The 27,284-nt window shown below is 42.1% G+C and overlaps 1 protein-coding gene across 2 annotated transcripts in view; it reads left to right on the top strand.

Annotated features, from left to right (window-relative positions):
* Nucleotides 1–27,284, top strand: part of Ryr2 (ryanodine receptor 2) — a 565,815-nt gene that overhangs the window by 237,809 nt on the left and 300,722 nt on the right. Inside the window, exons 7-10 of one of the 2 annotated variants that reach the window (XM_057787812.1) lie at nucleotides 1,710–1,788; nucleotides 4,949–5,061; nucleotides 15,284–15,383; nucleotides 16,550–16,646. In XM_057787812.1, the coding sequence (XP_057643795.1) occupies nucleotides 1,710–1,788; nucleotides 4,949–5,061; nucleotides 15,284–15,383; nucleotides 16,550–16,646 (389 nt within the window). Of the gene's footprint in view, nucleotides 1–1,709; nucleotides 1,789–4,948; nucleotides 5,062–15,283; nucleotides 15,384–16,549; nucleotides 16,647–27,284 lie in introns of those variants that run through there. The other variant, XM_057787811.1, reaches the window with a different exon arrangement.

Raw genomic sequence — 27,284 nt, 5'->3', positions numbered from 1 at the left:
CAGATCCAAGGGATCTGACATACTTTTGTGGACTCATATGCACATACATATACATAATATAAAACACAAAAATCAAGTAAATCTCAAGCTACATTTCTGAAGATTAAGATAAAATACTACCTATGGAAATCCTCAGAACCTGTTGTCTGTCATCTTGAGAGGGAGTGCTTTGTAGTCAAGGTACAGAATGAGTCTCCAGATCACTTTGGTCCCACAGCTCTAGGATCTTGCCTCCCACCTGCTGTGCCTGCCCATCCAGCCCATTCCTTCATCTCCCTCCACACACCTGTGAACACCATGTAGCCAGATGTACCATGGTCCACACAGGAGTGATGGCCTTAACCACCCAGGTCTTCAGGGAGACCCAGCCTTGCTTAGTTCCCACTCTTGTTTCTGGATTCTCTTTGATGGAGTCCCTTCTTGCTGGCAGAGCCCTTGTCTCGTGCAGATGGTCCGGTATTTTAAGCACATGCCACATTCTTCTTAGTGTCCTCATTCTGCTGTCACTTAACAAGGTGTTTGAAGTTGGAGGTGGGGACGTTGGCTTGAAAAATGATCCAAACTTTATATCTGAGAATAGATATACTTAAGATAATCTAAAGAGGGAGGAAGCAGACAATGCAGTCGAGAGAGTCAAAGCTCTCCGGGAGAAATGTGTGTATGAATATGTATATTCATGTTGCCCTCATTTTAGCAAGATAAAGAGTCGCATGCCCGAGTATGTTCTGGGTGTTTTTTGTTGTTGTCTTTTTAATGAAAGCAAAAGTAGATGATAAAAGTGAATAGCTTTCGTGTTTCTTTCAGGGATAGCTTTCTGGTGTCAGATCATATTGTACTTTTGCAGAGGACCATGAATATCACATGAAGGAAAGAGACATGCAAACATGTCCCCGATCACTTGTCCCCTTGTACTGACAGAGCTCATTTCCTCAGTCTTTTGTGAGGCACAGAGGTCTCCTTTCCTTTGTCCTGATGCTCTGAAGGCCTGCTTGCAAGGGCTGCTTTGCCTCAGATGTTGGAATGTCTCCATGTCTCACAGAATCAAGATTGTTAGAAAAACGCTAATCAGAGATAGACCAATAGCAACTTAACTTGTCCAAATTGGAGTCTGATATGACTCTGCACATTTTGCAGTAATTTACTGGCATATAAAGTAGGAGGCTTCATTACTGTATGCCTGCACCCTGTATATCATGTATATTATGTTTTGTTCCCATTCACCTCGCTCACTGCCGTTTCTCCTCTGCCCTCACTGCTCTTCTTTTCTCCAAATAGTTCCCCTTTCCTCTTTCATGTCACAGACCCTATTGCTCTCTCTTAAGTCCCCCCTTCTCCGTTACACCTCCCCCATCCTCTTCTACTTCCATGCACCCACTCATCACCCCTCACCCTAGTCAGAATGGCTGTCATCAGAAAAAAATGACAGCAAATGCTAGCAGGGCTGTGGGGAGACAGGAGCCCTTGTGGCCCAATTGTGAGCGTGTAAACTTCTGCAGCCACTGTGGAAATCTGTGTGGAGGCTCCTCCAAAAAGCTAAAAATAGAATGGCCATATGACTCAGCTCTGCCATGTGTGGGCATATGCCCATAGGCTTCTGAGTCAGCGGACTGTAGGTACTCTTTCTCATCCATGTCTATTGCTACATTAATCACAGTAGCCTCAGGAGGACTGTGCAGATTTTGTGGTGACGATTGATCTTGTATTTTTAGTATTTGTGCTGTCTTTCCACCTCCCGGTCTTCCACTGACAAACTGGCCTTTGATGTTGGCCTTCAAGAGGACACCACAGGTGAGTACCCTGTACTGTCATGGGACCTTATTCAGAGCGAGGCTGACTGGACATGGTCAGACACACATGAGGTGGCTGTTTTTGTAATAAAGTCACAAAATGCTTTTCTCTTTGACTTTTTTGATAGAGTGAGAGAGTGTATTTTTTTCCTCCTGGTTGATTTTCTATAGGTGATTGGTTAGATATCAAATTTTGATATCATATCCTTTCTTCTTGTGGGTTGAGAGAGGAAAAGTCAGTTCCTACTACATGATGGACTGGCTGTGGGAAGCGTGTTGACAATCACTGACCAGTTTGGAAAGTATTACTGCATGACTTTTAACCATTAATCTTAAAACATCCTAAGGTATAAGATACTAGTGTGCTCAGTGTTAACACTCAAACACAAGAGTAGGAAATAACATTCTTTGTTGCTTTGCCTCCAGGGCTCTGTGTCCAAACAGACACATGTTTCCCTGTTGTGGGAACAATGAAAAATGTTTATATGAACACATTTAGCCTTTTGTAAAATCCAAATGTGAGAGCACAAGGTCTATCTGTGTTCTTCTTCTTTCTCATCTGCATCCACGTTAACTCATCGTGCCCCGATTAGAACATCTTGTCTTTTACAATGAAAAGCATGACTTATGGAATGAAACTTTAGTAACAGAGCTGGGGATGCAACTCAGGTTAGAGCACTTGCCTGCCGTGTGATGAGTCATGGGCTCAATTCTAAATGTCAATAAGATAAAATTCAATATCAAGTAGAAAAAGGGTGGAAGGAGAGAAACCAACTTTTATTATGTTGTTTTGCCCTTGTAGGGACCATCCCTCCAGCCACTGCTCACTGCATTTTACCTCTTAAGAGAAAACAAATATTCTCACAGAAGATGTAGTTCAGGGGTAGAGTGCCGGCATGCGCAATGCCCTAGATTCCATGAACCAAGCAGAACCCATGTAACACACATGCTTAAGGTTTCTAGGAGTTATAATTAGCACAGCGAGTTAACTACTAGTAGCAGTTTTATGTGCTACAAGCTTCAGCAGGCAAGAGGAAGAGAACTGAAATCTTTTCTACACACACAGAAGTTATGCATGCTTGAGGAGGGGTCTTCATCCTGATGTAAGGTTTATATAGCAAAACAGTACATGGTACCCACATGGGAGCTACGTGTTTACATTCTGTGTATTCATTAAAAATGGTTTTTCATATTAACTAAATTTTCATAAAATAATGGAGGTGATGATAAAAATATATAGTGACCGCAGAAAATGGATTTTTATGGGGGGCGGAGGTGTCGAGACAGGGTTTCTCTGTAGGTTTATAGCCAAGTTACTTTTGATAATTTTGATAATCCTGGCAAGAAAAAGGTAAACATAATATTCAGAGATTTTACTTCATCTTATGTAAATTCAGTTCTGTATTTTTCTAGTTTCTCATTTTTAAAATATATTTTAGAAAAAATTAAAACTTTGATAACTTTGATAATCCTAGGAAGAAAAAGATAAACATAATATTCAGATATTTTACTTCATCTTATGTAAATTCAGTTCTGTATTTTTCTAGTTTCTCAATTTTTTTCTTAATGTATTTAGAAAACATTAAAAAAAATCTCAAGCGAAACAAATCTTAAATTTGCACACCCAAACACAGGACATGTATTTATATATTGAGATAATTTCATGGTAGAAACACACAGCCACCAACCCCCACCCAGAGTCCTCCCCCATACCACGAGCCTTTATTCTACCCTGCTTCCTCCCGAGCTTTGACTCTTTTTGTGAATTACTGAAGAACTATGGCCTTTATCCTTCGTTCTCTGTTTGCCTTCCCCAGAATTAAACAAGGCAGATGATCTTTTTCTTTCTTTTCTGTCGATGGATTTTCAGCCACTAAGGCAATGACTGAGAAGTAGTGGATGCCCTGTCACTGGGCGAACGAGAGAAATGTGGATTGCAGGCATGGGAGAGAAGAACTCTGATGGGTGATGGGCAGTTAAGATGGGTTGGAGTGAGAACAGCTCAGGCCCAGATTCTGTGTTGACTATGTGAGTTCCGAGGACATATCCCTGATGAATTTACTCATTCATACAAAATTAATTGTTGAATGCTACAGTGTGGTAGCAGGACTGTGGTGGCAGGTTTTCCTGGGAAAACCCCAAGTAATGAAAGCCACACATGTTCTGGCATTGGGGAGTTAGTTCAGGAAAAGAAATATTACAGAAAAGGGTTCTGTACCTTGCTAAGCGGGCAAGATGACTTAGCAAGTCTGGATTCGATCCCCAGATTCCCACATGGCACAAGGGGAGAGCTTGCGATGCACAAAACATGCTATGGTTTGTGGTATGCAGACATAAATAAATGGAAGTGAAATAAACTTTAAAAAAGAAAAATAATAAAGCTTGGTCAGGAGGAGAATGACCCTTGTAGATGACAGGTACCACCGGAAGACACTTGGAGTTGTCAGAGAGACCCTGGAACCTGGGACTCCGAAGGAATTATCTGCCTTTATGCTTCTGGCATGGGTGATGGGATGAAGAAGGCAGGTGGACGTGCGCTTTTTGCTGCTACTTGGCTTGCTTTAGACGGATTTGTTTGAATGTATACCCAGCTCTTCTAGTGCGTCTTTCTGTACTGAGAGTCTCTTAGATGAATAAGAACTAATGCATTTTGCAAGGAAATAAAGTAGAGCAGAGGAGACATGGTAATGAGATTTTTAAGATAGCAATCCTTTGTGTCATTTTTGAATCAACAAAAGAACATTTATAATGCGACTATACCAACAGAACACTTCAATTCCTTTTGATGAAAATCATGTAAAAAGTAGATTTATTTTTAGAGAGTAATGTTAGCAAGATTGCTTAAAGAATGATGTCATCTCGATTGACAGATACATCTAGGCCTACTTTAATTCATGTAAATAAAATGTCCTTTTCCAGTAATTCTTAATGGAAAAAAGACACCAAGCTGTCACACCTATTTCCCATTAGGGGTAAGTTTGTCTTTCAGTTTGTCCTGCCCTAAGTGAATTTGGCTAAGTTCTTTTGATTTTTCAGGATCCAAGAGATTAATTTGCACAAAATCATGTATTTCTGAAAGTCCTGTGAGTGGTGTCACCTGCCGAGGAAATGGATCGTAGGTTAACTGGATCTTCTCCATGTTTCAATTCTATTGCTCACAGGGGAGGCTTGCTGGTGGACCATACATCCTGCCTCTAAGCAGAGATCAGAAGGAGAAAAGGTGCGGGTTGGAGATGACCTCATCTTGGTCAGTGTGTCCTCTGAAAGGTACTTGGTAAGTATGGGAACAAGACTGAGGACTGTGGCCATGATGAGAGATGGGCCCATGAAATGATGCTTCTGAGGAAGTGTGCTTATGAACAGGCACAGCTAGGGAGATGGCTCACAAAAGCTTGGGTCTCTATCTGATGAACTATAAATAACTCCTGAGAAGGAGACCTTGGTGGCCTGCAGGGGAGGGTGGCTCCTTGGGTCTGTTGAGCAGGCTTCCCTCCAGACCTTGATATGCATATTCATGAGGCTGATGGTGCCTGTTTTTGGACTCTTTTATTAATAGAATGTAAAAGGAGTCTAATCAGGAGTTTCAAATTCCGTGGTCTTTAATTTGTGCCTCACATAAAGGCTGTGTCAATTGGATGCTCATTCCATATTTTGATACTTATGAAAGTAATTGACTGTGTGAGAGACACTTTTAAGTAGCAGCTTGTCTGTCATCAGCACTGCCTGGATTCAAAAGGTAGGGACTGAGCGTAGGAAATGAAGAAGCAAGTGACTTAGTCATTGAATGTATTTTTTTTTTGATTTTTGTGTTGAGGCAATCGTGGCTTTACTTTAAATTTTTTAATAGGTTGTAGTTTTCCTAATCTAAAGAGTAACGCTGTATAGAAGTTCACAGAAAAATGAAATCCATGAAATGGTAGAAGGAACAAGTATACCATATTCTTTGTTGTTTTGTAATTTTATTTGTTTTTGTTTGTTTGTCTGTTTGTTTTGAGAGCAGGTCTCACTATGTAGTCCAGGCTAGCCTTGAACTCATCACCCTTTTACCTCACCCTCCATTGCTGGCATGGTAGGTCTTCACCACCAATGCTCAGCTAAATATTATCTTTCTTTTTTGCAGTATTGGGTCTTCAACCCAGCCCTTGTTTATGCTAGTCAAGTTCTCTACTACTGAGCTACAATCCAGTCCCCTCTTTAAAGATTGAACAACTAATTAGACATTGTTCTAGCTTGCTTTTCTATTGCCGTTATCAACACCATAGCCAAAGCAACTTGAGGATGAGAAGGTTTATTTCATCTTCTAGGTTACAGTCTGTTATTGGGGGAAGTCAAGGCAAGAACTTGAAGCATAAACCATGAAGGAAAAATGCTTACTGGCTTACTCCCACTGGCTCATGTGAAGGTAGCTTTCATGGTACTGCCTGCAGAGGGCTGGGCTTGCCCATCTCAATTATCAATCATGCCCCACAGACACATCACAGGCCCGTCTATGAATCAAGGTAAATTCCAGTTAGAATTTCCTTGGGTGATTCTGAACTGTGTCAGATTGACAGCTGAGGCCAACTAGGAGAAACACAAAAGACATTTTTAAAGTTTTTTTGTGAATATCTACAAAAAGTATCCCACATATCAAAGAGGTTTGAGGGTGCCCCACTGCTCTCTAAACATGGAAATAGAAGCTAGGGAAACAGGTCAGCCCATCAGATGCTTGTGTGCAATCATGAGGACATGAGTTCATATTCCAGAGACCATACAAAAGCAGGGTATGATAGTACACTTGTCTCAATTATGGTGAGTCGGGGATAGGTAGATTCTTGGTACTTGCTGGCTAGCCAGCCTAGTCTACTTAGTAAGCTTCAGTTCAGTGTGACTCTCTCCCAAGAACAAAGTGAATGACACTTGAAGAGTGCCTCCTGAGGTTGACTTCTGGCTTCCACATGCACATCACACATGTATACATACATTTGCATGCACACATACAGACACATGCACACTCATACATCCAAGAGTGTAATATGGTGGGCTTGATAGTAAAGTCATTTTCAATGTGCCAACACACTCAGTTTATTCTCAAGTGTTCCTAGGAAGAAGAGCCTTGCCCGACTTCCTGTATACAAAGTGGTGGTTCTATAGACAGGGAAATGGCTCAGCAGGGCCATGTCATGAACAGAAGAAATTGTGCTGTTTGGTGTGTCTGCTCCTATGCAGCTGTGGGAGGCCTGGAGTGGTCTTCCACTTTTGTCTCAGACATTGTCCCTGTGACTTGTGCCATGCAGCTGTGAAACTTATTAAAATATCTATTATTAAACCACTGATGTGTGCCAGGGCTGTGTCATGAGGGTGATGTATGCGAATCAGAAGATGCGTATTTCAAGTTTAGCTGTACTTAGAAACCAATAGCAAGAGAAACAGCTTATGCCCCCTTCAGTGCAATACTCCAAACACATGTCCATTTGGTTTGGACCTGAAGTTCCTGTCTGCTGTGGTTTTCTAGCTTGGACTTTGTACTGTGTAGCAGAGGCTGATTTGCTAGGGTAGTTTCACCATGAATCCGAGGAATGGAATATTCAGAATTTCAAAGAACTAGGCATCTAATGTCCCTTTTATAGTTGTCAACCTGTGCAGTTCTGGAACCAGCTCCCTTACCTCCAGATTTGCTGTTTGTAAAGTATGGTTGATTCTAGTGGGAACACCCATCCAGACCTTAGTGTGTGAGGCAGTGAGGTAAGGCATTGAGTGGTCAAAGACTTCAGGAATAAGTGACAAAAAATGACACATGTGGTTCATAACCTACTAACTTTGGAAGAAATAAACTCGCTTCATTAAAATTTACTACTGGTTTCTGAGCTTCATTTTGCTTAAGTACTTAACTTCATACTCCTGAGTAGCCTTTATAAATATATATTACAGAAAATATGCTATGGATATAATATATAAATAATTTATATTAGATATAAAATTATATTAGATATAAAGTGAAATATGTAAATATGTATGCATAAATGTGTGCATTTATCTTTATGTTATATATAAAATTATATAAATATAAACAAATATATGTATATATGTGTGTGAATGTGATTTTGAGACATAATCTTACACTGTAGCCCAGGCTGTCCTTGCACTTGTTGTGTAGCCCAAGATGGCCTTAAACTCATAGTGATCTTTTCTCTGCCTCAGCCTCCTCAGTGTTAGGGTCAGAGGCATTAGCTCCAACACCCAGTTCTGGGTAATCCTTTAAGAAGAGGTAAGCAGAGCAACAAGCCGCAGTGCTCATGTGCTAATGAGGTCAGTGCTTTTATTGTTCATATCCACAGACTCCCATTTATATAGAAAGAAGGAAACCCAAGAACACGCTCTTGTTTCTGCCCTTGGAGAAATAGTGTTGGAACCAAACTATGTTAATCCAGCTTTCTGCCAGTGTGACAGATATCTGAGACGGGCAACTTAAAAGAAGGGAAGACCAGTGGTGAGGCAGAGCATCGTGTCCGGGGAGACAAGGTAGAGCGAGGCTCCTCACTGCATGGCAGTGGGGACATGGCTAGAGGGAACTAAGGATCCTCATCTTCCTATCACCAATCAGCCCAGTCACCCGTCTCCCTCTAGGCTCCATCACCTAAAGGTTTCCTCCCAACAGTTAAGGAACTGTCAGTCTTACAGGATGGGTGAAGGGTGCTGATGCTGACAGCTGTCCCCTTTGCTGTAAGGATCACTCATTACTGACTCTCATTTCTTCTATGATTGATTAGTAATGGGTCGAATACTGTGGTAATGGGTTCAAGGGTGCATCTGGTGGACTCAGTGCAAAGGCTTTTAGAAAACAAGTGGTGATAAAGAAGCAATGTAGTGAATGGACTTTAAATACCCCAGGCTGTCCTTGAGCTCACAGTTTAGTCAAGCCAGACTGTGACCCTCACGTCTCCACCTTCCAAGTGTTAGCTAGGATTACAGACGCATGACACCTGTTTGGTGGGTGTGGTGTTGGTATTCATGCTCAAGGTCTTGTCCATTCTAGACAAACACTCTCTTAGCTGAGCCACATTCCTAGGCCTCGTGTAGTTTCTGGAGTCCTCAGTTTCTTCATCTTCAGTATGGGAATTATGAATAATGCGGCTGACATGGGCATTCGGAGAATCAAATGCTGAAATCTAAGCAAAGTCATCAGCCCTTGTGTAGTAAGTGGCTGCCATTGTTTGCTTGGGAGGTTTGTGCCTTTGCACGATGGTTAAAGAAGTTGGCCGGTATTTAGCTCGAGGAAGAAAAACCTGGCCAGAAGAGGACTATTTATAGAGAGTCTTAAATAAAGATCTATTAAGTGGAAGCAAGGTCTGTCCTTCTGAGATGCTGACATGATTAAAAATGAATTAAAACTTTTGTCTCAGAACACATTGGTTAAAGAGACTATTGAAAAAACTCCCAGCCTTTGACTTTTTCTTATCGGGTCTATGACTGCCAAGCTATTTTTCTTTCACTCCTGAGCTCAATTAAGGTTAATCCGACTTTGGAACACTAATGGGGTTTGAAGCCCTTGCTGTGGTGAATTGATGGCCAGCTGATTTTCCTCCCTCCCATCTGCAAAGGCACCTCCTAGACAGAAGAGGGTGCTGTGGTCAGGAACCCTCAGCCCGTCAGCCTTACCAGCTGGACACAGGTGGATTCCCAAGGAATAAGGGTCTAGGCTGTAAGAATGGTTGCAAACTACTCACGCTTCTTACGCTTGCTGTTTGCTGTTCTAATTTGAAATGGCGTCCTGATCTTTTTAGGAATATCCAAAGGATTTTTCTGTGCTCCTATTGGACGATTTGTCTTCTAAAGAGGCTTTTCCAAAGCAGCTTATGTCTAAGAGAAAGAACTACCCCTCCTGAAAGCAGGACAAGTAGGTGTTACTGACTTAGGATCGACTTCGAATGGAATAAAATAGGGTCAGCCACATGAAACTTCATTTTTAATGTGTCAGTTGTAAAATCGCTCTGGTCTGCACCACAGTTTCCCTTCTGTGATTTGCCTTTTCACTCTTTAAGTGTCAGTTGTTAATTGTATGTGATAGACATACAAAGATCTTATGATCCATAAAACCATGGTCCAATCACTGATGGAAAATAAACCAGGGGTCTGGAGAGATAGCTCAGTGGTTAAAAACTCTTGGTCCTCTTTCAGGGGACCCAGGTTCTGTGCCTTTGTCATGCATACACACAGAAATCAGAAGACAACTTTCACAAGTTGGTTCTGTCCTTCCACCATGTGGGCCCTGAGGATTGAACTCAGGTCAGCAGTCTTGGTGGCAAACAACTTTGCCTTCTGAGTTCTCCCTCCCTCCCTCCCTCCCTCCCTCCCTCCCTCCCTCCCTCCCTCCCTCCCTCCCTCCCTCCCTCCCTCCCTCTCCTTCCCTCCATCCCTCCTTAGTTCCATATTTTATTAGTGGCAAACAAGTACTAACACATGTTGTTTTCAGAGAGTTAGAAAAAAAGATGCTGATGGTACCAAAAGGAACCAAATTCATGTCTTTAGGTTTGCACCATGAGCCTTTACCCACGTGCTGAGCTGTCTCTGTGGCCCTTATTTAGGATTTTTAAATAAGAAATACAAAGACATTTTGATTGCATAGCAAGTTATTGAATTTCTTAAAGCTGTATAAATATATTAACAGAAGGCAGGGGTCAGTAATATTTATGAGTGATTTATTATGTCATCCAGTTCAATTTGGGGGCTATCCTAAACACATACTCTGCCACTGAGCCATCAGTCCCCCCGATTCAATTTTATCCTCCCTGTGGACCAGATGGTGGAGGGAGCCATCGAATATTACATTTAAAAAAGCATCCATATCTTTGTTCACTATTTATCTTTTCTTATTTTTTTTTTCCAAAGAAAAAGCTGTAGCCCGAGGGGTAAGATGGCTTGTTTACTCATGTTTCTTGTCCCTGGACGTTAATTTATTTGGAACTCTGTATCACCAGGGCCCAAGTGCCTGACATTTAATAAGAGATAAATAAACGAATGAAAAACTGCATCAGACAAGGGCTGGATTCAGAGAATCTTAGAAAAATGTTGGGATGACAGAACCTCCTGGCAATCTGATAAAACACTGGGACCTGCTGTCACGACCAGCCCTTAGAATGCTTCAAATAAATCCATGGGATTAGAAAGGAAATTAAAAGGTCAGACTATAGCTCTGTGGCGTTTGGGTTGAGATCCCCAGGGAAAGCTGTGTGTCATGTAGGTCTCTGTCATATAGTATCTCATTCCCCCAACATAGTTTGGGGCTTAGCAATTTTGATGGGTCCTGCTCTACTGCTCCTAAGTTGGAAACTACACTTCTTTTCCTCCTCCTCCTCCTCCCCCTCCTCCTCCCCCTTCCCTCCTCCTCCCCCTCCTCCTCCTCCTTCTCCTCCTCCCCCTCCTCCTCCTTTTCCTCCTCCTCCTCCTCCCCCTCCTCCTCCCCCTTCCTTCCTCCTCCTCCTCCTCCTCCTTCTCCTCCTCCCCCTCCCTCCTTCTCCTCCTCCCCCTCCTCCTCCCCCTCCTACTCCCCCTCCCCTCCTCCTCCCCCTCCTCCTTATCCTCCTCCCCCTCCTTCTCCTCCTCCTCTTCCTCCTCTTCCTCCTCCTCCTCTTCTCCTTTTCCTCCTTTTCCCCCTCCTCCTCCTCCTTCTCCTCTTCCTCCTTCTTCTTTTAATTGCTCAAATGATTCTTGTGAATCTGGGCTGGGAGAGATGGGTCAGTGGGTAATGGCTTGCTGAGGACATGATTTCCATTCGACAGAACACACGTGTGATCACGGGCTGGAGAGATGACTGAGGGTTTGGACCACTGTTGCTCTTGCAGGAGTCCCAGACTTGATTCTTAGCACCAACATGGTGGCCCCCAGCCATCTGTAACTCCAATTCTAGGGGATTTAATACCCTTTTCAGACCTCTGTGGGACCAGGGCATGCATGCGGTGTACACTCTCAACACACACACACACACACCAGATAATAAAGGTTGAAGTAATTAACATTAGGTTAAAGGTGAGTGAGACCTGATTGCCAGGAGCCCTGAGTCCGGACACATGACTTTCCTATGGCTGACACTGCCATCTTACACATGGTTGCACCTGAGGCTGACTTTGCTTTCAGCCTCTGTCATCGTCTATCTTTGCTTTAAGGTCAACTCCTCTTGGTTTCTGTAATTAGACTGTTGCTTCCTTCTGCATATTTCATAGCAGTGGCTCTGACTTGATGTTGTTCCTACTCAGATTTCTGTTTTGCTGTTTAAGCAGCAAAATTAAGTAGACAATTCTAGAGATAATGCATCCTGAGATGATTCCCTTTTGAAGAGTAGGTTTCATTAGGCAACTCTCTCTGCTGCAGTATGCTCTTAAGAACAGAGCTAGGACTCTTCCTAACAGACCGACACGCTCCCATTTTTGTATGTCTCCCATGTATGTGATTCATCTTTGTACACAGGTGTAATTTACAGATCCCATTTCGGTTCCTCCACACACTCACTGCTTTTTTTGCTGTAGTAGCTCCTGGCTGCCTGACATGGGAGCTCCTTGATCTGGCAGCAGCCTTTGTCTGCAGGTCTGTCCTTCACTCCCCTCTCCCTGAAGCTTCAAAGAGAGGACTCTATACTGTACTCTATGTCCCCATGACTCTGACCTTTGATCCTGGTAATCTCTTGGCCATATTTTCCCTTTATCAGAGTTTTTAGGTAGCTAGAGGGGATTAGCCTACAACCATGGCAAGTAGTCTGATATATTAAAGTGTAAAATCTAAACTGACTCATAAAAAATTTTATTAGCCTTAAAACATTTATAACTAAACCATTGACATATTAAACATATATAAATATGAAGTATGTGTCTACTTATTTGGAAACAGTGTATCCCAAATAGGAAGTCTAGGCCATGTGATCTCTCGACTTTTCTCAAAGCCTTTACTGTGGGAACTCCCATCCCCCCCATGGAATCAATGTGTCTCCTCCAGACCCAGTATGATGAAGCCTCTTCCAGTTGTTTGGTTGAAAATACTCCCTTTTGGTAATTCCTGAAGCAGTTTGTACCTTACACATTAAAATAATATATCAATGTGTGGCATTTTATGTTGCTCACTTATCTCCCCCTACAAGATTATAAGTGCCCTCGGAGCCAGAAGTTTACTCTGATAAAACTCAGAGCAACGTTTTAGACAATGCAGGGATGAATCCATGATGAATTAACAAATGGTTATCTGTCATGAATGTGTATGAACTTTCACTTGGTTTAAAACCAAAATAAAATATAAGCATTATTATTGTGAATTATTTACTGAAGATTTGGTAAACTCCATTTGCTGTGTATATACACACACATAGGTACAATTCTGTTTCATAAGTCACTGACACAGAAATAACTCAGATTTTTTTTAATATGTACTGAGGGCTGGTAGGTGGCTCAGTGAATGAACTGTTTGCCTTGCAAGCAAGAGGACCTGAGTGCCAATCTTCAGCAGCTACATACAAAGCCGGGTATAGTGGCATGTATCCACAATTCCAAAGCTGGAGGTGAAGGTAGGACGATCCCTGGTGCTCCCTGGCTGGCCAGTCTAGTTAAATGGGTGAGGACTAGATTCAACAGAGATGATTGTTTCAAAAATCTAACATGGAGAAGTGACTGAAAAAGATACCCAGCATCAGCCGCCTGCCATGCTCACTCACGGGCACTCACATGCGCATGCAGACAGACACACCCGTGCTCACGGGCACCGACATGTGCACGCAGACAGACACACTGACCCTTACACAAAAATAAATGGATAATAATGGTTGACGAAAGTTAGTGGTGTTTGTATTCCAAAAGTCTGACTGGCGTCTTCTCCTCATGTGTTGAGTAGCACTCTGGATGGTGAGAGACACCTCTGTGAACCTCTCGCAGGCGGCATGAAAGGGAGAAAGGAATGAATCAAAGAATTTGTTGTGTGCTATCATCACAGAAAACACAGTGTTCTTATTTATGGAGCGAATAGGAGAGGATTTTATCTGTGAACACTAAAAGCATTTTCACATCAGAAGAAAGAAAACTGAGTCAGTAAAGGAGTCTCAGGCAGGGCCTGAACATAGGAATGATGACCCTAAGGTGACTAGAGGTTACATGAAAGCAAAGTAAGAGCTGGAATTTGAGAGAGAGGAAGAAAGGATTGCTAAACTTGATGGTCACCCAGGAAACTTTGCAATCTATTGATTGGTACAATTACCGATGTGGTTAATATGTGCATTTTGCAGTGTCAGTTTCAAATGTCTTTTATTTTAATTGCTTTTTTGGTTAGCATACAAAGAAATGGATTTCACTGAGATGTTTTCTTTCACACATAGATATAGATACTTTATAGTTAGCTACCCTTCTGTTAGTATGTGACCCCAATTCCTGCTCTCCTCTTGTTGTCCCTCCTCCATGCTACCACCCTTCCCTTCTGCTTTCATGAAACACATATTCTTTTGCTGTCTCTTGTTCATTTATCTCTATTTCCTTTTCCATAGTCCTATATGTACACACACGTATGTATGCACAGATGCATATTGTTTTTCAATCTATATATTTTTTTGCCTTTTGAGAAAACATGAAATATTTGTTATCCAGCCTTTCTGATTTCTCCTACATAATGATCCACTATCCTGCAGATACCATAATGTAATTCTTCATTATGGATGAATAAAGTTATATTGTTTATGTGAGTTGTATTTTCTTTATCCAATGGTTTCTTCTTAAAAGAAAGAGTGAAATTGTTTCTGAGGATTGGCATCACCATCCATCTATTGACTGTGGTATTAAATTGCAGCTAACAGTCGTGGAAGGGTTTTATTTATGTAATGGGTTGCCAATAAACTATCTAAAGTTACATAGTGTTCTAGTTAGCTTTACCTGTCATCTTGACTCAGCCTGGACTCACCTGAGAATGGAGTGTCATTTGAGAGGTTGCCCAGAACTGATTGCCTATAGGCATATCTATAGGGGATTGCCTTTATTTGGAGCTGAAGTAGGAGGGGCTGGCCACTGTGGGCGGCGCCATTCCCTGGGCAGGTGATCCTAGACTGTATAACAAAGTTAGCCAAGCATGGGTTTTGGGGAATGAGCCAGGAAGCAACATTGTCCATGATTCCTGCTTCTCCTGTGCCGTTTCCTCAATAATGGACTGTGACATAGAATTGTAAACCTTTCCTCCCCTAAGCTGTTTTTGGTCAGAGTGTTCCAGCAACAGAAAGGAAACTAGAACAGATTGTAACTTCTATCATTCCTTTTCCTATTCAGGCTTTAATTATCTTGTTTAGGTTTATTTATCTTTGAGTCAGAGTCTTGGTATGTTGTCCAGACTGGCCTTGAACTTGGGATCCTCGGCCTCGGTTCTCTAGTGTTATAATCTTTGAAGAACAGGCTGAAGTGTATGCTCCTCATAGCTGTTTGCAAATCAGCAGTGTTACTGTCGGCTGCCAGAGATCCCTGTGCTGGGCTTACCGCAATGCCTCTTCTCGCCTCTTGTTGCAGCACTTGTCCTATGGCAACAGCAGTTGGCATGTGGATGCTGCCTTCCAGCAGACCCTCTGGAGCGTGGCCCCCATCAGCTCCGGAAGTGAAGCAGCCCAAGGTAAGTGATCCACTCTAATTAAAAGATTTGTCCTTGATATAGAGTTGATGCGTATCTTTGGAATTGTGATAATGAGCTGATGGCTCATTAGAGATCTTTCATGTCCTGATAGTCTATCATGCAGAAACGTGACATTTTAGTATCTTGCCTAAGCTGCTATTTAAAAGTGAAGCCTGTGCCAGACTTCATCTTCTCTTGTTTTCATGGTGTTGTCAACTTTGGCTGATTTCTGTGATTTCATGTGCTAGCTCTCTAAGGACTGTTTCTCCCACTTGGGAAACCTCATGGTACTGCTCAGTTAGTCTAATGTCATCATCGTCGCTGTAGCTGGATCACAATGATGTTTATGCAGCAGGGTTTCCCAAGGTGATAGCTGCCTTGATTTTCATGGTTCTCAGTTTTATAGCTTCAAACCAGAGCCAGTACTTGTTTGTATGTGAGTGCATGTGTGTGTGTGTATGTGTGAGTACATGTGGTCATGAGGGTTGGGTCTTGTTTACTTTTTGTCATATGTAAGTGTGTATGTGTGTGTTTGTGTATGTGTGTTTGCAGGCATGTGGGTGTGCAGGTGCTCATGTTCATTCACTTTATTTAGTTTTTGATTGAGTCCTTTTGACGGCTTAGATCATACTGATTAATCAAGACTGGCCAGCCAGTGATTCCCGGGGATTTACTTACTGACTGAATGGTCTCCATAGCTTCACATTTTGTGTATTAAAATGGCGATGTTGCCGGGTGGTGGTGGCGCACGCCTTTAATCCCAGCACTTGGGAGGCAGAGGCAGGTGAATCTCTGTGAGTTCGAGACCAGCCTGGTCTACAAGAGCTAGTTCCAGGACAGGCTCCAAAGCCACAGAGAAACCCTGTCTCAAAAAACAAACAAACAAACAAACAAACCAAACCCCCCCCCAAAATACCAACAACAACAAAAAAAATAAAATGGTGATGTTTATAGGGCTGAGGCCACACCCTCTGGTTAGAATATCAAACTAAAGGACACAAGGGGTCAGCCAGTGCCATTCAACTTGGTGATTTGGTCACAGGTCCAAGATCATTTACTAGTCCATTGTTTCTCTATCAGTGTAGTAAATGATTGTATCAAATGCTCTGTCTGGACATCAGCATCTGCCAGGCCTTCTGAACACAAATGACTTTTAATCCATGCAGGGTATCTTATTGGTGGCGATGTTCTCCGGCTGCTACATGGACACATGGATGAGTGTCTCACTGTCCCTTCAGGAGAACATGGCGAAGAACAGCGGAGGTTGGTACTCAAGCCCGGCATGTTGCACTGGCTTTGATGTATTTATTGGGAAAAGAATAATTTTGGTGTTGCACAGAGGAGCACACAAACAAACTTGCAAGGCATTTTCCTTGTGCAGAAATGGTGCATCTGAACCCAGACCTGCTAGCTAGCATGCTGGACAGATGTCCTCTGTCTGTCATCACTGGAGTAGATTGTCACTATGTCTCATCCCATTGGTGGGAGCTTGACTTCACAATTGGCTAATTGGCGTGAAGGGGAAGGGGGAGGTTCAGGAAATACTGGCCCTTGTTGGACTGACTGTGTTTGATAGAAAAAAAAATGTTTCTCACAGACTGACACATTGTGTTGTGTTTGCTTTGTCAGAAGTTTTCTTAACTAGGCGTAAGCAGGTAACACACACTTTCCACTGAAGCCTTCCACTTCATGGCTCCCTAAGAAGACTTTCTCTAATTTCTCAAATACCAGAAGAAGCATTGAACATCTCCATCTACTGAAAACACAAAAGAAGCATGGAGTGGGAGGAGAGAATACATAAAGTATCTATCTATCTATCTATCTATCTATCTATCTATCTATCTATCTGTCTATCTATCTATTTTTGATTTTCAAGACAGGGTTTCTCTGTGTAGCTTTGGTGTCTATCCTGGAACTAGCTCTGGTAGACCAGGCTGGGCTCACAGAGATCCTCCTGCCTCTGCCTTCCGAGTGCTAGTGTTAAAGGCATATGCCACCACCTCCCGGCAAAATTAAAGTATTTAAGTGCCATGATTGTCCATTATTTTTGAATGGCATTTCTGGAAGATTTAATCTCACACCCAGTCTCAGAATTCTCAGGATTCCTTTCTGTCTTCTCCCATTTATTAAAAAGTGGTAAAGTGGACCGCTTTTCCTCAGATTTCACAGAGACAAAGTTAAAACTGTCTTCAGGTCCTGGGAGAAGTATTCGGTGTGATGAAAATGTGCCACTGTTTAGCGTGCTCCAACTGCTTGTGGTTTGCCTCGTGAATTGAATTAATTAACAAGTGCAGTAAGTTGAAGAGGTCACGCATTAGAGGAGAGCTAGCTGGGTGATTTGTTACGTGTTTTTAAATCTCTGAATGGACTCTTCTCCTGGGTATTTGGGTAACTTGTTTGATAGACACTTATCAGTCTCATTTAGTAAAAGGATACGAGTCTTTAGAAAATCAGCCGTCGCTTCAGTGGCTCAGAAAGACTCACTGGGAGTCTGTTCTCATGGGTAACTTGGTTTAAGGTCAAGAGTGGAGCACAGCTTGTAGGGAAGTTCCGTCAACTACAAGTGCTGTGTCACCTGTGACTGTGAACCCCCTCCTCCAAGTCCCCAATGGTGCTATTCTGATGTGTGTGCTTGTGTGTGTGTCTGTGTCGTCTATGTGAGTGATCTTAGAGAGGTAGGGGTATCCTTGATGTGGATCTGAGTCTGAAGGGTAGGTGCTGGAGTTTCCAGGTGTTTTATAAAGAATTGTACAAAGAAGCATGGTTATTTAGAAGAAAGGAGATGGCACATTAAGAGAAAGAGACATGGGGGGCCTAAGGAGTGTCATGTCTTACCAGTGGCTTGGCTGCAAGGAGGCAGAAAGGGTGAGCCAATGTCTGCAGTGACCTTTTTATGGGTCATCATCTTAGTAGCTGCCTGTCCCAAGGGCATAGAATGCAGACAGCTTTTCGGAGCATGCTCTTTTGTCTGATCGAAGCTCTGCTAGACTAGAGACTGCTGGTCTTTCAGCTGCTGTCTTCTGTATGTTGGTCTCTGACATTTCCTCTTCCAGTATCCTATTCTCCTGCATCAGTGCCTAGCTGGAGGGAGGGGCTGTTAGGGGCAGGCAGTGAGATTTCTGTCCATGCAGTTCTCCCTGGTCCACTCAGATGTGAGCAAGCTCTAGACACCACCAGCTGCTCCTGCCATTGTGCCATTACCCCCATGCAGACTATAGCCCCTTAAACCATGAACCATGCTTTTAAGGTGCTCTCGCCAGATAGTTCATTTGTTTGTTTAATCGCACTTATTTATTTTGGTGGTGTGTGTGTGTGTGTGTGTGTGTGTGTGCGCGCGTGCACATGTGAGCCACACTGTACATGTAGAGGTTAGAGGACAATGTACAGTGTGAGCCATTTTTTTCTGTATGGGTCCCAAGGACCAAACGCAGGTCATCAGGCTTGGTGGCAAGTGACTTTACCCTCTGAAGCATATAGGTGACCTGAGCCAGGTATTACTGTGGCAAAAATGTAACCAGTACGTTTTGCTTTCAGTGTGTTAGGAATACCAAGAGGGTCCTAGAATGCTGAGGAGCACATCAAAAAGCAGTTGGCTTAGGGAATTATTTCCATTTTTTAGCATTTTTTAAAATTTATTATTTATGTATTTATTTATTTATTTCTTAAAGATTTCTGCCTCTTCCCCGCCACCGTCTCCCATTTCCCTCCCCCTCCCCCAATCAAGTCTTCCTCCTTCATCAGCCCAAAGAGCAATCAGGGTTCTCTGCCCTGTGGGAGGTCCAAGGACCACCCACCTCCATCCAGGTCTAGTAAGATGAGCATCTAAACTACCTAGGCTCCCACAAAGCCAGTACGTGCAATAAGATCAAAAACCCGTTGCCATTGTTCATGAGTTCTCAGTAGTCCTCATTGTCCGCTATGTTCAGCGAGTCCGGTTTTGTCCCATGCTTTTTCAGACCCCGGCCAGCTGGAATTATTTCCAAACAGAAAGCGAAGAGTGAACATGAGTGATGGAAGTCTGTTCTATAAAAACAGTTTTTCCCTAAGCGATACGGAGAGAGTACGGAAAGACTAGAAGCTGGATGCATCTGCTGCACTCGTTTTTCTGTCAGCTCCAGGCTCATGGTTCAGCTCTTCTCCTGTGCTTCCTGAGCTGGGCTTGTGGGCTGGGATGGGATCCTCATAGCTGTGATAGGCAAAAGACACTTGGATTAGAGGTGAGAAGAGCTTAAGTCCAGGGAACCCACGAGAAAGAGGGATATCACTGAGTTCATGTGGCAGAAGGTAAGGCCTTGTGTCAGTTACTCTGTATTACTATGGAAAAGGACCTGCCATAAGCAACTTGATGGAGGCAAGGTCTGACTTTACCCATGGTGTTGGGAGAGATAGTTGGTACGGAGGATGGCAGCAGCAGGTGTGTGTTTGTTATGAGAGCTATGTTAAAATTGGATGCAGTAAGTTCAGAGAATCTAAGTGCGTCCAGTAGGAAATCGGGGTATCTGAGTCTGACTCAGGGGGAAAAAAGTATGTGTTGAATATAAATTATAAAAGCATGAGGACATTTGAAGGGAGGGACAACAATCACATGTTCACTCAGAGGGAGAGGAACTCTGGGGACTGGTTGAGACCAGCATCCATGGTTAATGCAACTTTGGGTACTAACTTTGATTGAATTCTTAGAACATTTGCCAACTGAATCTCAGTGTGTGTTCACCTCAACACACTGAGAGACTCTTCCAAGGTCGTGGAGGCAGTGAGAACACATCTGTTTGCTATCTTTTTATAGCATGTTGACATGGTGCAATTAGATGACCGTGGATGCCAGATCATGGCTGTAGGGAGAACATGAGTCAGAGCGAGGCAGGACGGAGCCTCGGGGAGGATGCTTAGGGAAGAAAAGTTCTATGTTTCTTGATTAAGTTGTGAAACTGAGCAATTACATATACATAATGATAAAAGACTCCCTTAAAATTAGGTTTATGGAAAGCCTTATGATTTTTGAATCCTGTTGATATCATTACATAGACCTTCAAAATTGCGTCTTTGTTCTCCCCACAAGCTATTGCCTGTGTCTCAGAGAACTAGAGAAGGCAGCAGCCTTCAGGCAGCACTTTCTTGTATTAATATCAATTGATTTGGGGGGAATAAATGCATAATGATGGCCTAAGCATATATTTTGATTTATTAGAAAAAGAAGTTAAAATGATTTGATTATTTTTTTAAATGGTGAGTTTGAGCAAGGAAATATGTTAAAAAACAAAACATAGCACTTTTGTCTTATAGGTTTTTGCTTGTAATTTTGATCTAGATGTGCCTATTGATTGTTTCCTGTTATTAAAATTAAAGATCGGATGTCACATGAGATTTCTTTCTAAGTAGTAGAAATGTCTGAGGAGATAGCCAGTGGTGACATTTGCTTCTGAGCAATTCAGGTCTATTTTGATCATCTGTGCTAGGCTCCCTAGTGGATTTGGCTGTTGGTTGTACCTTGTTCAGCCAGGTATTTAATAGCTGTAACTGTAATTGTAGAGATAGAGAAAACTGTTCAGTGGCAGGACGTGTAATTCTAGATACCGATGGACTTGGCTCAACTTTTTCACAATGAGACGTATTTGTATTCATCCTCCAAGTTAGGTATTCATTCTCATAGAGTGCAATAAGACTCGTAGGAAGAATAGTCTCCAGTGTGCTATTCAGCTCAGTAGGATTGAATCGGAGAATGAGCTATCAAGGTTTAACTACAGGGCAGCTGCAGTGGGGGTGAGCAGTCAGACAGATGTCTTAGTGTTAACTGTGTGGATGCTCTCCAGAAAGGAGACAAGTTACATCATGGAGGGATAGGTTCTGGAGGGGGTCAGTAAGAGGAATCAGGTGTCACATGGTGCTTTAATTAATTTCATTTAATTAATAGGCTTCAAGTTTAATGATCAAATTTCATTTGGAGCAAGATGGACTTTCGGTTGCTACAGATTTTGTCTCTCAATGTATTTCAAAGTGTCCACAAGGCCCTTATTAAATGTACTTGTATTTATTTATGAGCAGAATATACATTCTGGGAATTAAGTATGTTATATCTTTGAGACAGTACATTTTATTCTGTTTATTTTGTTGCTGTTGTGGTGCCAGGTTTTGAACCTCAGACCCAAGCATTCTGACATTGAGCAACATCTTTGACAAGTTAATAGATTTAAAGCAGTTACATTAGGGAATATTATTTTGAATCTTCAGTTTATAAATCAGTATGGGGTCAATGTTTATAAAGAATCATTTTATTTTTGAAGACAGGTTTACAAGGTATCTTTTGTATAGCAGAATTCATTCTACAAAATGTTGGGGATGGCTGTCATATTCTGGATTCTGGGCTCTGAGCTGTGTGGAAAGAGACAGTGGCTTCTCTCAAGAAGGCTAAGTTCTATAGTAATAATAAAATAGGCGTGTTGATTTACAGTTATGAACACACGCTGCCCATGTGCACATAGGTTGAATGCACTGGATAAAAACTACGAGGAAATAAAAGGATGGAAAGGAATCAAGAGTGTATGGATATTGCATGTTCTGCGGAAATGATGGGGAAAGGAAGAGAAGGAGGGGGAGGGAGGGAAGGCGCTGTGTTTGCGTCTGATCACGCACTGCATCTGGAATCTGTTTACTTTGTCTTGTTCCTTTCAGGGAGGACAGTGAAGACACAGTACCTTACGTGATATGGAAATAAATGCTACATTTGCTTTCTAGAATGTGACCTAGTAGACACAAGCTATGCTGCATGAATATATGATAATAGCTTTACTTCTATGGTCTCTGTAAAACAGCGATGATTCAATGTGCTGTCATTATGAATAACAGATAAATTGTGAGATGAGCTTCATAGGATGAGTTGAGTGTCTCTTGGTCTGACTTAGAGAGAGGCATGTGGTTTATGATCCTGTGCACAGTTAGATGATTTAGCCTCCTTAGGAGGATAGTGTTTCCAGGTTACTGCTGCAGGAGGCACCCTCATGTGTCCCAGCAAGTCAAGGATGAAGCTGTCCATGTTTACCAGTTTTATGAGAGGTGTGTGATCTTTCTGGGTATTTTTGCTTGTGTGATTTTGCAAATGAATATCAAGTGCTTGAAAAACTACTTCTAACCTATTGTAGTATCTCTGCTTTGTCAAAGATTAGTGGACTATATTTGTGTGGATCAATTTTTGCTACACAAAGATAGTTTGTCTTTATCCCATTGTGTATACTTTTCTTTCTTTCTTTCTTTCTTTCTTTCTTTCTTTCTTTTTTTTTTTTTTTGCTTTTTTGGTGTATTTTTAAAGGTAACATCTCATGTAGCTCATATTAACCTTGTACTCACTGTAAATCTAAGGATGACCTTGAACTTCTGACTCTCCTGCCTCCTGTACTTCCCAAATGCTGGAATTATAGGCATGAGTCACCACGCCAACCCAATTGGTTTTCTATGCTTATTTAATATCTTGGAGCTTGTGTTATTTATGTTATGTAAGTTATTGGCTTCAGTAGTATGTGCTAGTATTGATGAGACAGATGATATAATTTTTTTCAGTGAGAGTATGTTGAGACCTAGCTCTAGCATTGGCCCTCAGGAGGAGGCTGGCATGGGATTGACTGGCTCAAAGACAAAGATTAGCTTGTTGTTCCTAACAGTATTTGTAACAGAAAATAACCCAGGCCTTTGAATACGATGCCAGTAACTCTTCTATGATTGTGACAAAATGTCCAACAAAAACAACTTATGGAAGAATTTTATTTTGGTTCATGGTTTCAGAGGATTCATCATTGACAGGCAAGGTAGGCTTGCAGGACCCTGTGGTGGAGACTCTTCAAGTCCCAGCTGCAGAGTGGCAAGCAGAGAGAGGAGGGTAGGGCCAGGAATGAGTGTAGCAATCAAAGGCCCACTGCTGGGGACTTTACTTCTGCCAGTCAGTTTCTACCTCCCGCAAGTTCCACACCCTTCAAAGTAGCACCATAGAATGGGGACCAAGCGTTCAGAACACAAGTCTGAGGATGGTAGTTCAGATCCAAGCAATAACAAATGTCTGGAAGCCCATAATACTACTGATTTGACAGTAGTAACTCAGTTCAAGCCAACATTATTGAGTCTTTGCTTATCACTATGAAAGGACTGACTACAAACTGTTCGATGAGGGCTCTTTACAGTGCTATAGAGAGGTTGTATCACTATTAACTTCCTCATAGTAACCTAGGGAATTATTGAAGAAATGGAGGAGGGCCAGAGAGATGGATTAGTAGCGAAGAGTGCTTATTACTCTTGCAGAGGATCCAAGTTTAGTTCCCAGCAACCATGTTCACAACTGCCTGCCGATCCAGCTGCAGGGAATCTGACATGTACTTCTGGCACATGTGAATACACACACACACCCACCCACACACACACACACGTAAAAATAAGTCTTAAAACAAAAAAAAAGTGGAGGCCGTGAGTTGGGCAACCTGCCCAGGTTTGTACAATGAGATGTCTTCAGAAACTTAATAACAATGAGATATGAAAGGGGCTTGCCAGATCCTTGGTGCCCTCCAAAAAAGTGAGCTCATGGCTGTGACATCATCTGGAGAAGGTGCCCTCTGTCTGAACTCACCCCTGTAGCCATCAGGAGTCTCCTCATAGCACCCAGTGTTTTATTAATGATGCTTTATGGTTATATCCTAAAGCTCACTAATTGGAATGGTGTATACTATAATTTTTTATGAATAAATACCCTGCGCCAGGCAGTGAGAAGCTTGTAAAATTTGTACTCTCATTAGCATGCGAATGTAGTACTTTCTGGGCTTCAGATTTAGAAGATGAATACACTGGCTGTTGCAGCCCTTGCTTTTACCCAGAGAATGAGTGGTTGAACAACTGAGATAAGATTTAAATTGTATTTTATGACTCCCAGAGCCAAAAGAGCTAACTGCTTATGTTTTGGTGGACAGTATTTTAATAACTATGAGAAGCTGAATTGATGAGATTGTGGGGAGACTCTGTGCTTAGGATAAATATAAAGTTCCTCTTACATGGTCAGTCTGAAATATGAGTTCCCTAATGAAGGAGGAGAATATGTTACAGAGGCATAATGTACAGCCGGAAGCCTGGGAGTTTTCAAAGTAGTCATGAACGTGCTTGTATGATTGGCTAGTACATGTACAATTAAAAATTCCCTGCTTGGTGAAATTGCAGTGACTTCAACTTTTCCCAAATATGATCTAGAGGCTTCTGTTAAAAATGTGTGGTTAGTATCAGTTTTGGGGTTTGTCATTCTAGTTACTCAAAAGGCTGTGGCAGAGGGATCTCCAGTCAAAGACCAACCTTGGCTACCAGCTGAGTTCAGAGTCAGCCTGGGCAATTTAGGGAGACTTGTTGCGAGCTTAAAAAGTCAAAAGAGCTTCAACTTGGTGCTAGAGTGCCTACCTTGTTGTGTGTGAAGTCCTGGGCTCAGTCCCTAGTGCTGCACAGTAATAATAATTTAGGATGTTAGGAATGTTATTAACTTGTATTACTTTTACTTATTTTCTTCTCCCCCACAATAGCTCTAGCAGGGTATTGAGGAAAGGGTTTATTTCCATCTCAGAGTCATGTGATCATCATAAACAGCGAGGGCAGGAACCTAGAGTCCGGAGCTGATGCAGAGATCATGGAAGAGTGATGCTTACTGGCTTGTTCCTCCTGGCTTGCTCAGCCTGCTTTCTTATAGAATGCAGGGCTACTTGCCCAGGGCTGGCCCCACCCACAACAGGCCAAGCCCTCCCACATCAATCACTAATAAAGAAAATGCCTTACAGGCTTGTCTACAGCTCTATCTTTTGGAGGCATTTTTTTTTCCCCTTGAGGCTCCCTTTTCTCCAGTGAGTCTAGCTTGCTTCAAGTTGACATAAAACTTGCCAACACAAAATCCATTCATCTTCCTTGAATTTTGACAAATTTCTGCCATTTGCATTGAAGTCCCTAGTGGCCGCTCAAAGGGCAGTTGTCTAAGCTGTATAAGTCTTTTTAACTTCTTTAAAGAAGGGTTATTTTTCCCCCGCCAGTCTTCCATGCAGAAAGGATAATTACCCTGAAATAATCATTGAGTTGTCTGAGTTTAAAGATATTAATACCATTTGGTAAACTTGTTGGACATTGTGATCATTTTAATGAGAATGGCCTACATAGGCAATGTTTGAATGTCTGATCCTCAGTTAATGGAACTGCTTTGGGAAGGATTGGAGGTATGGATTTGTTGGAGGAGACGGGTCACTGGTGGTGCGGCGGCGGCGTGTGTGTGTGTGTGTGTGTGTGTGTGTGTGGCTTTGACTTCTCAAAAGCCCATGACAGAGCTGGTTTCTCTGCTTTATGGTTGTAGACTCAACATGCAGACTTTCAGCTACTGCTCCAGTGCCGTGGCTGCTGGCCTGCGGCCATGCTTTCTGCCATAATGGTCATAGACTCTCTAGCCCTCTGAAATCATGAGCCCTCAAATTAAATTCTTTCATAAGTTGCCTTGGTCATGGTGTCTCTTCTCAGAAGTAGAAAAGACTTTGAAAAAAAATGTGTTTCTGGACTCTGATTTTGATGCCTTGGATACATGGTGGGCCAAAGCGATGCCCCGTTCATAGACTAGGGGCATGCCTCCAGGTGGACCAACTTTTAAAGAAGCTCGCCTTCCCTATTGTCATTTAGGATGGGCCTATAACCTTGTTCCATTTAGGGTTCTGATACCTTGCGCCAACATTTAAGCTGAATTATTCCATGGAGACTTGCTTTAAAACCCACCAACTTCTACACATTCCGTTTATATGGGGGGTCCAATAAATAACCAAGATGTCCTGGCCAGCAGTGAGTACTTGAGGGGGACCCCAGATTCTCTGTGCCTCATGTTGGACTGCAACACTTTGCAGAGTTCAGTGCAGAAGGACCCTTAGGAGTGAGCTAAAGGAGTTCAGAAAAGAGTAGGATTTACTCTCCTTTCAACTTTATGGTTGTGTTTTAGAAATCTGAATTAAACTTACCCTTAGTTTTATACTCATATAAAAATTTAAAAAACTTCCTGTTAAGTTGAAATGAGTTATTAAAGAATAAGTTTGAGCAATTCTCTCTCTCTCTCTCTCCCTCTCTCTCTCTCTCTCTCTCTCTATATATATATATATATATATATATATATATATATATATATATGTTATATAGATATATTATTTACATAGACATATCCGTACTATTTGTATCTTAAAGCCCATTTTATTTTCAACCTTGTGATTTCTCCATCCTACTCTGTTTAATCAACATTCTAGGTTCGATATTCAGCACCTTTTTCTAAGCTCATTTAGAACTGCACATTTATCTATTTGACATGGGCATAGTGATTTATTGCTGTACAGAAAGAAAATGGGTATTGTTTATATTTCTGTCTCAGTTTCTCTCTCTGTTACTGTGATAAAATACTCTAAGAAACACAACCTGGAGGAAATGAAAGTGTGTATTTCAGGCTCCAGTTTCAGTTTCTGATCCACCGTGGTGGGGAAGTCATCATGGCAGGGACTTGAGAGACTGGTCACATTGCTTCCACAGGCAGCAGAAGAGAACAATAAATACATGCACGTTTGAATTAATTTCTATCTCCTATTGCCTGTAACTGTGATGTTTCCAGGTACTTCAAGGTCCTGCCACCTTGATTTCCCCACAATGGTGGGCACTACATGGATGTGCAAGCCAAATAAGTTCCCTTTTCTAAGTCAGTGTGTTTTCTCACAGTAACAGAAAAGGCAATGACAATTCCAGTGTCTTTATATTACATGCATCTGTTTTGTATTGTTTTGTTTTTTCTTCTCTTCAGACAAGAATCCGATCTTTTATTGCCATTTTTTGTAGTAATTTAGGGATTTTAGGCTAAAGGTTTTCACTCTGACTCTCGTTGCAAAG

This window comes from Chionomys nivalis, chromosome 13 (genome assembly GCF_950005125.1).
Source record: "Chionomys nivalis chromosome 13, mChiNiv1.1, whole genome shotgun sequence".
NCBI lineage: Eukaryota > Metazoa > Chordata > Mammalia > Rodentia > Cricetidae > Chionomys > Chionomys nivalis.
Note: the sequence above shows the minus strand (reverse complement) of the source record. Positions and strands in the feature narration are given on the sequence as shown.